This window comes from Plecotus auritus (genome assembly GCF_963455305.1).
Source record: "Plecotus auritus genome assembly, chromosome: 8".
Lineage (NCBI taxonomy): Eukaryota > Metazoa > Chordata > Mammalia > Chiroptera > Vespertilionidae > Plecotus > Plecotus auritus.
This window is the reverse complement of record NC_137782.1, coordinates 133,007,377-133,020,977: the sequence shown is the minus strand read 5'-3', so window position 1 is coordinate 133,020,977 and position 13,601 is coordinate 133,007,377. Positions and strand designations below refer to the sequence as shown.

The 13,601-nt window shown below is 40.9% G+C and overlaps 1 protein-coding gene across 1 annotated transcript in view; it reads left to right on the top strand.

The window, feature by feature from the left end:
- Positions 1-13,601, top strand: part of APLF (aprataxin and PNKP like factor) — a 67,224-nt gene that overhangs the window by 34,919 nt on the left and 18,704 nt on the right. Inside the window, exon 6 of the mRNA XM_080684572.1 lies at positions 5,217-5,398. Within this exon, the coding sequence (XP_080540698.1) occupies positions 5,217-5,398 (182 nt within the window). The remainder of the gene's footprint in view (positions 1-5,216; positions 5,399-13,601) is intronic.

The following is a 13,601-nucleotide window of genomic DNA, read 5'->3' as shown; positions in this document are numbered from 1 at the left end:
CAGGGGTGCAAGGGCCGAGCCCCTTGCATGAATTTCGTGCATCGGGCCTCTAGTACAGTAATAAACTCTGTTTTTGTACTCACAACTGTAAACCTACTTTTGCCCCATCCTGTATTTATTTTATTTCCAGCAATATTGCTAAATGATCTAATTAATTATAACAGTTTTTTTATCTCCTTGGATTTTCCAGCTGTGTAATCATATTTATAGAATTATGACATTTTGGCTCTTTTTTTAAAAAAAAATTATGTTTATTGTTGTAAGTATTACAGATAACCCTCTTTTTCCCCCATTGACTCCCTCAATTCCACACCTCTCCCCCAACCTAGGCCTTCACTGCAATTTTCTGTGTGCATGAGTTATGCATATAAGTTCTTTGGTTAATCTCTTCCCACTCCACTCCCCTTCCCTCTGAAATTCATCAGTCTGTTCCATGCTTCTATGACACTTCTGGCTCTTTTGATCTATCTACTGCTTCTTAAATTTTTTCTGACCTTATTTCATGCACTAGAACCTGTAAATTTTAAATAAAAATGGGTAAAATTGGTGCCTGTTTCTTATTCTGATTTTAATAGGAATTCTGTTAGTTTTTCAGCATTTAATAGGATTGGGATTGATTCTGGTACTCTTATGTTTACGATGTATGTTTTTTTTTGTTTTGTTTTGTTTTGTTTTTCCCAGGAATAACTGTTGAATTCTCTGGACATTTTTTCAGTATAGACATAGTCTTGCATTTTCATGTGTTAATGTAATTAATGTTATTGGTAGATTTCCTAATGTATCATGCTGTGTTCCTGGAATAAGTTCAGTTTATCATAATGGCTTATTATTTTTATATTCTGTTAGATTAGATTTGCTAATTTTAGTTTAGAACATTTGTATCTATACTCACAAGTATGGTTTGTATTTTTTTCCACGTATGCCAACTATGTTAGATTTTGGTGGTGGAGCTATATCAGCATTCATATAAAATGAATTAGAAGTTTTTCCATATATGCTCAAGGACAGTTTGAGTAACAGAACTATCTGTTTCTTTTTTTTGAAATTTGATTTTAGAGAGAGGAAAGGAGAGGGAGAGAGAGATAGAAACATCAATGATGAGAGAGAGGAAGGGAGAGAGAGAGAAAGAGAAAAAACAAACAAACATTGACCTGTTGCTCCACCCATTTATGCATTCATTGGTTGACTCTTGTATGTGCCCTGACTAGGGATCGAATCTACAATATTGACATATAGGAATGATGCTCTAACAACTGAGCTACACAGCCAGGGCTAAATATAGATATTTTTAAATTTAGAATTTTATGTACATACTAGAGGCCCAGTGCATGAATTCGTGCACCAGTGGGGTCCCTTGGCCTGGCCTGCAGGATTGGGCCGAAACCGGCTCTCCGACATTCCCCAAGGGGTCCCGGATTGCAAGAGGGCGCAGGCGAGGCTGAGGGACCCCATCAGTGCACGATTGGGGCCGGGGAGGGACGCGGGAAGTTGGCCAGCTGGGGAGGAACCACGGGAGGGCTCTAGGGTCTGTCTGGCCCATCTCCCTCAGTCCCGATTGGCCAGACCCCAGCAGCAAGCTAACCTACCAGTCAGAGTGTCTGCCCCCTGGTGGTCAGTGCACATCATAGCAAGCTGTTGAGCAGCCTTAGCATATCATTAGTATATTACGCTTTGATTGGTTGAATGGCCGACCGGCCAACCAGACACTTAGCATATTAGGCTTTTTTATATAAGACAAGAGGCCCGCTGCACGAAATTCATGCACAGGGGTGTGTGTCCCTCAGCCCAGCCTGCACCCTCTCCAATCTGGGACTCCTTAAGGGATGTCTGACTTTCCGTTTAGTCCCGATCTCAGTAGGATCAGGCCTAAACGGGCAGTCGGACATCCCTCTCACAACCCAGGACTGGTGGCTCCCAACTGCTCGCCTGCCTGCCTTCTTGATTGCCCCTAACCCAGTGGTCAGCAAACTGCGGCTTGCGAGCCACATGCGGCTTGCGAGCTGTGGTTTGCCGCTCTGTTGACTAATGAGTTTGCCGACCATGGGATAGGGGCTTAATCATAAGGAACAACAACAGCCTGTAATTATTGGAATTGAGAGTCTAGGTCAGTGGTTGGCAAACTCATTAGTCAACAGAGCGGCAAACTGCAGCTCGCGAGCCTCAGTTTGCCAACCACTGCCCTAACCGCTTCTGCCTACTAGCCTGATCACCCCCTAACCACTCCCCTGCCAGCCTGATTGATGCCTAACTGCTCCCCTGCCAGCCTGATTGCCCCTAACTGCCCTCCCTTGCAGGCCTGGTCACCCCTAACTGCCCTAGCCTGCAGGCCTCGTCCCCCCCAACTGCTCTCCCCTGCAGGCCTGGGTCCCCCCCAACTGCCCTTCCCTGCAGGCCCGGTCGCCCCCAATTTCCCTCCTCTGCCGGCCTGGTCACCCCTAACTTCCCTCCCCTGCAGGCTTGATTGCCCCCAACTGCTCTCCCTTGCAGGCCTGGTCCCTCCCAACTGCCCTCCCCTGCTGGCCTGATCACCCACAACTGCCCTCCCTTGCAGACCTGGTCCCTCCCAACTGCCCTCCCTTGCTGGCCATCTTGTGGCGGCCATCTTGTGTCCACATGGGGGCAGACATCTTGTGTGTTGGAGTAATGGTCAATTTGCATATTACTCTTTTATTAGATAGGATAGAGGCCTGGTGCACAGGTGGGGGCCAGCTGGTTTGTCCTGAAGGGTGTCCCGGATCAGGGTGGAGGTTCCCTTGGGGCGTGGGACAGCCTGGGCGAGGGGCCTGTGGTGGTTTGCAGGCCGGCCATGCCCCCTGGCGACCCAAGCGGAGGCCCTGGTATCTGGGATTTATTTTCTTCTATAATTGAAACTTTGTAGACTTGAACGGAGGCCAAGGCAGACCAGGGTGTGCAGGAAGCTTGGCTTCCTCCATTGCCAGGGAAACCCAATCCTCCTGCTCACTCCATGGCTGCAACCATCTTGGTTGGGATTTATTTATCTTTTATAATTGAAACTTTGTAGACTTGAGTGGAGTCCAGGCCGGCCAGGGTGTGCAGGAAGCTTGGCTTTCTCCATTGCCAGGGAAACCCAAGCCTCCTGCTCACTCCATGGCTGCAGCCATCTTGGTTGGGTTAATTTGCATACTTGCTCCTGATTGGCTGGTGGGCGTGGCTTGTGAGTGTAGCAGAGGTACAATTTGCATATTACTTTTATTAGATAGGATTGCCACTTGCAATGTGATACACTGCCATTTGGGCAGAAGCTGTGTCTGATTTAATTTGCATTTTTTAGTTTTTAGCATAGTAAACAATACCATAGTTGGCTATTTTCCTTGGTTTGACTAATTCATAACTGTTATAGCATTTTAGCATTTGGTCATTTATTTCACCAAGCTGTACGATTCTATTTAGTCCTATTTCTGACAATTTCTAAAATGATGTGGAATGTCTCCTAACCTAGATTTAAAACAAATATTTAAATAATTATGTAAAGTTTAGTTATTTATTCATAAGTTTCTTTAATAAATGCATTATTTTTATGTTGGTTCAGGTGATTTTCCTGTTTAATAATATGGATAATACATATTCTGTTAGTATTTTTCCTCTGAATTTAATGGAGTTGTTTTTTCAGGTTACTTGATTATCCTTTAGAATAGCTCTGAGCAAATTATAGCTCCTGAGCCAAATCCAACCCACTGCCTGTTTCTGTAAATAAAGTTTTATTGGAATACAGCCAGGCCCATCTATGTTTTTATTCTCTATGGTTGCTTTCACACTACAAAGGCAGAGTTAGATAGTTGTGACAGATGCTATATGGGCCACAGAGCTTAAAAGACTCACTTTCTGACTTTTTACAGAAAAAAGTTTGCTAACCCTTACATTCCAACATTAGAATAGTGACTACGGATTGCCTTACATACCTATATCCAGGCTCTCGAGGGAATCTTTGGACAAATTCTGTTTATGTTCACAAGTCATGTAGTTAGCATATTGAGGCACAGTTCTAGGTACTGGAGACACAAGGGGGAAACAGTGGACAAGGCACATATAGTCTCTGTCCTCATGAAGCTATCATTTAAGTGTAGAGGAAATAGACAACTAACCATGAAGACTTTCCTCTTAAAATATGTAAATCTTCCTTTCTGATGAGATAATTCATGAATTTGTTAACAAAATATTATACTGACATAAGTTTCCTAGTTATAGTGAATCTTGGGAAGTATAACATGGGATATAGTGTCCATTGTTATTGAGATTTACTTTCTTCTGTGGTGAAATTTGCAGAGGTCACTCTCCATTTTGGGTTATTTTGGGTTCTTAATCTGTTAGGTAAACTAAGTTGAATTCCTCACTGTGGCTGTTGGGGCTCAATAAATATATATAAAATTCATGTCAGATTTTTTTGTTAGAGAAATTCAATGCTAAAATAAAAAAAAATATGATAGCTAACATATATCAGGTACTCTCCTAGTTTACATATCTTACCTCATTTACTCCTTTTAATAACACCATGAGCTATCTACCTAATAAAAGAGTAACATGCTAATTGGCCGTACCTTCGCAACACCCACCAGCCAATCAGGAGTGAGCATGCAAATTAACCCAGCAAGATGGCGGGTTAATTTGCATATGCAGGTGCCCAGCGGCCGGGGGCAGGGTGGGACATTTGCATCATCGCCATGGCGACGACGCAGGTGTTCCGCACCACCCCAGCCACTCCGGGCCTCTGGGCAGCGTGGGAAGGCAGAAAGGCGGCTCCGGGCCAGAGTGGAAAGGCGACTCTGGCCAGATGAAGGCGGTGCTGGCAGCCAGGGGAAGGAAAGCCCATTCTTACACGAATCTTTGTGCATCGAGCCTCTGGTTTATTATAATTTCCTTTTTCCAAATGATGAAAGTTTTGTTCAGAAAGGTGAGGTGAAATAGTTAAGGATGGAGTCTGCCCTCATTAGTATTTTAATCTTGCTGACTCCAGGGCTAGAGCTCTTGGCTATTGTTTGCTTAATACTTTTTGAGATTTGCAAATAAGTGTTTTCAAGTTGACATTACCATAATGGAACTTGAATTTTACTAGCTTCTCCATCCTTTTTCTTTCTTTCTTTGTTGTTATTGTTTTGTTTTTTGTGTTTTTTGGGGGCATTGAATATTGACATTGGAAGATATAGGAGATAATTTTCTCCTCCTTTTTCTTTGTGTATGTGTACTTATGTGTGTTTAAGATAATGTAAACCGGAAAAGTGGAAGAGAAGGAGTCTGCAAAAATAAAACCCAAGAAAACATAACACAGCAAGGAAGAAAGAGATTGATTTCACCAGGAAGCTCAGAAAGTACATCAGCAGAGCAAGACACAGGAAAAAAGTGCAGAAATGCTGATCAGGAAGAGTCTATCATTTCATCCAAGGTGATTAAAAAAAATAATTATCTCATTGTTTTCTTAATCAAGTGTTCTAGATAGCAATTAATTATATGTTGTATACAGCAAGGAAAAAACAAAATTGCTTCTTACTAATGAGTTTATGAAGTTTATAGAAAGAAAAACTAGCTCTTATTTTGCTGGCTTGCTGACACTAACCTTTAATATCGTATTTGCATTGTAGAAAACAAAATTATTTAGAAATTTTCAGACTGGGAAAAAGTTAAAGACCACCTGACTGTGGTTATAATTGGAACCTCCATTATTAAAAACTGGCTTCTTCTTATTATATTGGTTATTCTCAAATGGCATGTAACCACTTTTTTTCTTTTCTTTTTTTTTTTTGTTTGTTTGTTTGTTAATTCTCACCCGAGGATATTTTTCAGTTGATTTTTAGAGAGGGTAGAAGGGAAAGGGAGAAACAGAGAGAGAAAGGTTGGTGTGAGAGAGACGCACCAATTGGTTGCCTCCCACACATGCCCTGACCAGGGCCCAGGATCGAGCCTGAAACTCTGAGGTACATGCCCTTGACCAGAATCTAACCCAGGACCATGCAGTCCGAGGGCCAACACTCTATTCACTGAGCCAAACCAGCTTAGGGCAAACCACCTTTTTCTTGATGAGTATTCAGAGAACAACTAATGGGCTAATTCTTTTTTTTTTTTTTAATATATTTTATTGATTTTTTACAGAGAGGAAGGGAGAGGGATAGAGAGTTAGAAACATCGATGAGAGAGAAACATCGATCAGCTGCCTCCTTCACACCCCCTCCTGGGGATGTGCCCGCAACCACGGTACATGCCCTTGACCGGAATCGAACCTGGGACCTTTCAGTCCACAGGCCGATGCTCTATCCACTGAGCCAAACCGGTTAGGGCAAATGGGCTAATTCTTAATAGCCTGTTGCAGGATTACTTCTGGGCTAACTTCCAGTATTTATTAACCTCCTCTTTCAGTTTTTGCTAACTTACTAAAATAGTTTGGATGACTTATGCATTCTTTAGCACTGAGTGCTTAAAGAAAATTAGGCCTATATTGGATGCATATAACAGGAGAGAAGGAAAAAAGATATCCCTGGAGTAGAAAGGTCAGATATTCTTCCTCGTGGTGGAGGGGTGGCTTCAGATACAGTTTTCATGATCCTGTAGACCTACGGCTGAGCTCTGTGGTCCTCATCTTTTTAGTCTCAATGAGAGCCAAAGGATAGGATTGGTTTTAGGGTAGTGTGCACTGGAGTGATTGAAAGCCCAGTAGCCTTCCTGAGGGTCAGGTCTTTTATAATACTCTCATTCCTGCCTCGTCTCCACTAGAGCAGATGCAGCTTCCCACTGGATCCTTCTTCCAGCTAGAGAGGTGGGGTCTAATAACTATAGCCCGAACCCTTTGCTTGCTTTTGGAGTCAAGTTTAAGAAATGAAAACAAAGTGTTTTCTGACTCAGTGTATTGCCCATAAAAGCTTATAAGGTAAAACTTATTTACTTTGAGACCTAACATGCTCTACTATCTGAACATATTATTATGACTGCCTTTATTTTCCAAGAAGAGAAGTTTATTTTTTCAGAATAAAATCTATAGTATACATGTTTTGCTATGTTATTTCAACCCATCAGTTTGATGATCACAAGTACAATTTACACAAACACCTTTTTAACTGATAGATTTTAGAGAGGAGCAGTAAACAGGGACAAAATATTTAAGGTATTTGTGAGATTTTGATGACATCAAAGTAGTATTCATTAAAATGAATGAGCTCTACTTGGCCAATTTCTTTTCCTTTTCTTAGGGTTTCTGAGGGAGATTCAGCTCTCATAGCACAGGAGAAACAGGGCTCAAGGTTTCATTACCTTTTCATAACCTTTTATGCAGGGCTTTCTGATAAAGCTGGGTCAGAGAGGAGGACTTAGACTGAGACCCAAGATGACCTTTCTAAGCCCCACCCTCCATCCCCACCCAGTTTCACTCTAACACTGGCTTGCAGCTGATCCTGAAGGGATGTCTGCAGTGCAGAAGCAGGTGAGAGAGAAAGTTACAAAAGAGTGAAAACAGGAGGTGGGGGCTGCCTGTTTATACTGTAATGGCATGAGATTGCCAATTATGTGGGGCTAAGAACAGTTTGGCCAGGCATGCAGAGTAGACTTGGGTCAGTTCACTTGGGAAGAATCAGTCACATTTTCCTGGGAAAGAGAGAGAAAGGAGGGAGAGAGAAGGGGCAGAAATCACCTTCCCCCACTAGGCCCTACTCCTGAGATTCTGATTCAGTTGGTCTGTGTGGCCTGCACATCAGTATTATTTTAAATAAACATTTTCAACTTTAATGTGCACACAAGGTTGAGAGCTACTGATGTACCATCATTCAACACCCTGGAGGTAACTGGGTCCAAGAGCACATTGCTAGAGACCAAGGGCCTCAAACATAGGTCTTTTCATTTTGGGTCAATGGATTTCTCTACCATACATATGAGAATGTCTGCAAGAGTTTTGTGGCTCTATAACTTCTGATAATGCAGAGAATTGCTCTGAAATAGTTCATTTTTCATCAGTTTCCTTATGTCACCCCTTACCAGTTATGTCATTATCTAATTGGGGAGTGAAATGAGGGTGCTTGAATTTATGAACTTTAACAGAAATAATGGTATGTCCTGTACACAGTCTAATTAGGACTGGGTTGTAAATGTCAGAAGGAAGCCTAACTGATCAACTTAAGCAAAATAAAGTGTATCAGCTGTCTTGCTGGGAAACAAGCTACCCCAGCACTTAGTTGCTTAGCACAACAATGATTTATTATCTCTTATAATTCTGTGGATTGGTTTAGCTCAGCTATGCAATTCTTTTATGACACAATTTTGGTGTCAGCTTGATTGCATTCAGCTGGGAGCTCAGCTGAGGCTAGAGCATCCATGGTGGCTTCTCTCTCAGGAATGGTGCCCCAGCAAGGACTGATGGAATGACTGGGGGCTGGCTGGGCCTCCTCCTTCCACTTAACTATTAAGTAGTCTAAACTGAGAATCTGTGCCTGACAGAGTGAAAGAAGAAGCTTTCAGGTCTCTGAAGGCCTAGAACTGGAACTGGTACATGATCATTCTGCAGCAATCTTTTGGTCAGAAGAAGTTACCACTTAGATTCAGGGGAAGGGGATTAGACTCCACTTGTCCAGTTGAATGATTTATATAGAAGGTATGGGCGGGATTATTGGCGGCATTCTTTGATGACTGTATCCCACACAAAGATATAGGAATAATTCAATTTCCAGAATGGAAAGAAAAACAGCAGGAACTATAGATTATAGGGACCAGCCAGAGACTTGATCAAATCAGGTTGGTCTATGGTTTTCTTATTTTTGCTTCTTGAATTATTCTTTACTGCTATTGACAGGCTTTTTTCACATGGTCTACAACATGGTCACAGGTAGCTTTAGGCTCATGTTATCCAGTTTTTTAAGTTAAGAGGAAAAAAACAACAACAAGCGTGTCTTGTCTCTGTGGTTGCTTTAGTGTTAAATTATAGGAACTTGGATAATGGAATCTCCATTTTGACCATTCATCGTGGTCAGAAAGATGAGGCAGTATTACCCCTTTCTCAGTCATTTGATAATGAATGGAGGAAAGAGGTCTAGGAAGAAATGAATGATGTATATTATACTTTTTAAAAATTCTATAGTTAGATTTGGATAAATTCAGAGAGTAGGAAAACAACTGGTAGTTTTCTTAGGTTGGTTGAGATCAACCTAACAAATGAGGAGGCTGGAAATGGTTGGGAACATTGGGGTACACCCTGGGAAGGGGCAGGGGCAGGAAAGACTAAGTTAACCTCTTTTGAAGGAGGTATTTGAGTTAGTTGTTGAAAGATGGCTGGCCTGTTAGCAAGTTGGTTTGGTAAGGAGGAGTAATGTCAGTGAAAGGCATAATTGCTGAGCAGAGGTGCAGACGCAGGGAAGTGTGTGGTCCATTGAAGTCTATCTACACTGCAGTGTCTTGTGTGTGTGTGCATGGATGTGTGTGTGGATATGCATGGGCAAGAGCAGAGCAGGAAGCTACAGAACAAATCAGGGTGAAAGCCAGATTAAGTAAGAAACCAGGACTGTATTTTATGGTTTCAGGTACTTTTTGAAGTGTTTTGAGTGAGAGTTATGTGGTTAGCAGCGTGTAGCAGTGATATGTAAGATGGAGGCGGGACCTGCCTAAGAACCTGCCACAGGCGGCCACAGGGAATGAAAGCCTGGACTGGAATGGTGCCATTGGGACCAGAGAGAAGTAGAGAAATGAGAGAGACATTTTGGAGGTAGAATGAACAAACTTGATGACTAACAGAATATTGAGGAAGATATTGAAAATGTTCTTAACAGGGCAGTAGATATGGCAGTTGGGGAAGAGATGGGGAGGACTTTCTTGGTTTGAGGCAGGGGTGATAAATCTGTGAAAGCTGCCTAATAGAAATGAAAGTCTGTCTCATAAGAGAGAAAAAAAAAATCAGAGCTAAAGTGTTCTGTTATGCCATACTATTTGGGAGCAACTTGCAAATACACCTGTATTTCATTCAGAGCAAATGGACTATATGTGGAGGTGGATGCTTTGGTGATAAGAGCCATTTCCAGATATACTTCCTGCTCTGTCCTCTCTATGCAGCTTCCCTCTGTGATAATAATTGCTGAAACAAATAAGCTGGCTGTTAAGTATCTCATTTCTCTACAGATAGATGCCTGCTGTGGAGTCTTAACTCATTTTTCTTTAGGGAAATGGCAGAGGAGATAAAGACTATAATGCTTACTTACACAGCTATTTCTTAGGAAAGGCTATATTCCCCAGAGCTTCTAAGTATTGGTTTATTAAATCAAGGAATCTTACACCCTTTACTCCTGATTGGTCATTTGGGTTAGTTCCATTTATAGCATAGTTCTGATCAGTCCCATAGAAACATGTTTTCATTTATCATTCATTCATTCATGCACTCAAAAAGCATTCATTAATAGTAGTAATATAGTGGCATTAATTATGGTATTAATGAAAATAAAAAATTACAACCATTTAGTGAGCTCTTATTCTGGGCTAGACCCAGCACTAAGATATTATTTCATTTAGTTTTTAGAAAATCCTGGAAAGTAGGTTGATTATATATCTGGTTTATAGATTACGAGACCTGAGGTTCTGAGAGTTTAAATCAACTTGTTTAAAGTCAAAGGTTAAGAAATGGCAAAGCTGATATTCAAAATCCAATTTTTTTACTTCAAAGATTATTCTAATAATCATTATACTAAGCAGCTATGTGCAAGGCAGTGTACTAGAATTTGGGATTAAAAGATGAATAAGATGGACTTAATAAGGGATCCTAGGGACATGATTCAAATTATAATGTGACCACACATTGATTTTTATGGGGGCTTTGAGGAGGACTACCCACGCCAGCTGGAGGACTCCTAGGGAAGGGTTCCTAAAAGAAATGATGGAGCTGAATCTTAACAGAAGAGCAGTAGGTACAGCCCAGGTGTAGAAGAGGTAGAGGTAGGAGTCCATCCCAGGTAGATGGGGCAGCAGGTATATGAGCAGGGGGGATACAAATGATATGCTGGGAGTTCTTAGTGCAAAGTAGGCGGCAGTGTGAGATGAGGGTGAAGTCAGAAGTGGGAAGACCTTGAGATGTTTTCAGCCACAGAGATAATCCTGGCAGCTCTGCAGAGGAGAGATTGGAAGATAGGGGAAGAGGGAGGAGATTAGGGAATTATGTAACACAGTCAAGAAATGAAGAGAATGGGACCCAGGGCAGTAACTTTAAGGATGAAGCAAAGACATTGGATTAGAGTAATGTTTAGGAAGCAGAACTGTAGGACTTGTTGCTTGGATCTGGGGAAAGTGGAGGAAAGGAGGGAAAGACACACTTCCAAGGTTCTGGCTGAAATGAATGGATAAGTTATGTTGGCATAGCTATGGTTCAGAATACAGAGGGAGGGTTTCAATTTCGACATTTTGAGTTTAAGGTGCATTGGATATTGAAGAAGAAATGTCTAGCTAGTGATTGAATAAATTTATGAGTTTGAAGCTCAAGAGTGAACGTGGGGCTAGAGTTTAGGATTTTTTAGTCTCTAGCATGCTGGTGCTAATGTGATGGATGTAGGATTTTTAAAGCAGCTTATGAACACAGACATTCTTTCCAAGAGCAGCTTGGAAACAACGATGAATACCTCATTGAAACTAGTATTAGGAGGAAGTTTTTTATTCTGTCCCTTATAGTACATGAAAACTTCAAATGGTTGAGGGATGGGAAGGGCAAGTTAATGAACTATTTTAATAGCCTTAATAATGCATTCCAGCTGCCTCCAAGCACCAAGGTCACCTTCCATGAGCTCCCCTCCTCCATCCCTGAGGTCTCTAGCATGTATTTTTACGGTGTAGGGGATCCATTCTCTCTATAATGAATCTCTAGCCTCCCATACTTCATTCTTCATATTTTCATCCAATCTAAGAAATAAGCAATGTGGGTGTTTTATAAAATATGGAACTTTCTGCCTTTCCCCTACTTCTTCCAAGTACAGAGCACCTTCCATTTTTCCTGTTCCCTCAGTTGCTAGTTCACTTGCTCTGGCTCGTGAGCTTTGTAATTGGCACAGTGCAAATTTATGTCTCAGCAAACTTACAAATTACTGCATGTAATGGATTTTGGGGATCATTTATAAATAATTGAAACCATGATTGTTAAATTCTTGAATGCCAAGGGTCTACTGGATATCAATATTTCATGGAGTTCCATAAAGAACATTATGAATTCTAGCTTCTGTGACTCTTAAAATGGTATATTTGAGAACCCCCTGACCCATAGAATTGATATCTGTGACTTTATAATTTCTTTCTCTTTTAGAATAAATTAACGTGTTAAACATATTTCTTGTAAAGATATTTAAAAAGAAAACAAATCCTTCCTTATATTTCATGGAAGTAGAGGGAGTTGAAATATGATGCCAAACATTTCATGCCTTATATTTTATTTTATTTTCTTTTATTTGTTTTTTAGTTTTAAATGGCAAAGTAATACATGCTTGTTGTGAAAAAACAACACCACCAACACAGAGTATTCAGAAGCATGTAGAATAAAATATATATATCTTGAATTGTCTTATCCTTCAGTCCCATTATCTTACAAATATTTTGATTTGTATCCTAAACCTTTTCATTTAAATTTATACAAGTAAGTACACACATAGCTACATAGGGATTTTTTTTAAAAAGCTAACTGGGATCATGGTACTATGTATATTGTTATTGTTTAATTAAAAAAAAAAGCTCTGGCCTGGTAGCTTAGTTGGTTACAGTATCATCCCATGTGCCAAGATTTCAGGTTCAATCCCCAGTCAGGGCACATATAAGAATCAACCAATGAGGGCATAAATAAGTATAACAAGAAATTGATGTCTCTCTCTCTCTTTCCTCCATCCCCCCCCTCTCTTTTTTCTCTCTCTCTATATAAATTTAAAAAATACACACACACACACACACACACACACACACACACACACATATATACATACACACTGAGTGGCCAGATTATTATGATGTCTGAACGCATAATAATCTAGCCACTCAGTGTGTGTGTGTGTATATATTAGAGGCCCGGTGCATGAATTCGTGCATGGGTGGGGTCCGGCTAGCCTGGCCAAGGGGAGGGGACATGGGCGGTTGGCCGGCCTGCCTGCTGGTCAAACTCCTGGTCGAGGGGACAATTTGCATATTAGCCTTTTATTATATAGGATATACACTGAGTGGCCAGATTATTATGAGTTCAGAGATCATAATAATCTGGCCACTCTGTGTGTATATATATATATATGTGTGTGTGTATATATATATATATATATATATATAGATATAGATATAGATATAGATATAGATATAGATATAGATATAGATAGATAGATAGATATAGATATTTCAACCTCTACATGGTGTTTTATAGTAAGAATGCATCCTAATTTATTTAACTTCTTCCCTAGCTGTACCCTTTTTTCGGATGTTGAGTAGGACTTCCCCTCCCCACATTGTCCTATAACTGTTGCTGAGGCCCAAAGCTGGGACAACACTACTGAGTATTTCATGTTTGAAAGGAGCCTCCAACAGTGAAAGCCAGACCTTTCCCGTGGGGCTTGTTGAAAGGCATTCACTGACCCACCTTTAGACTGTATACAAAGAGAACTGAGAGACAAGGTTTT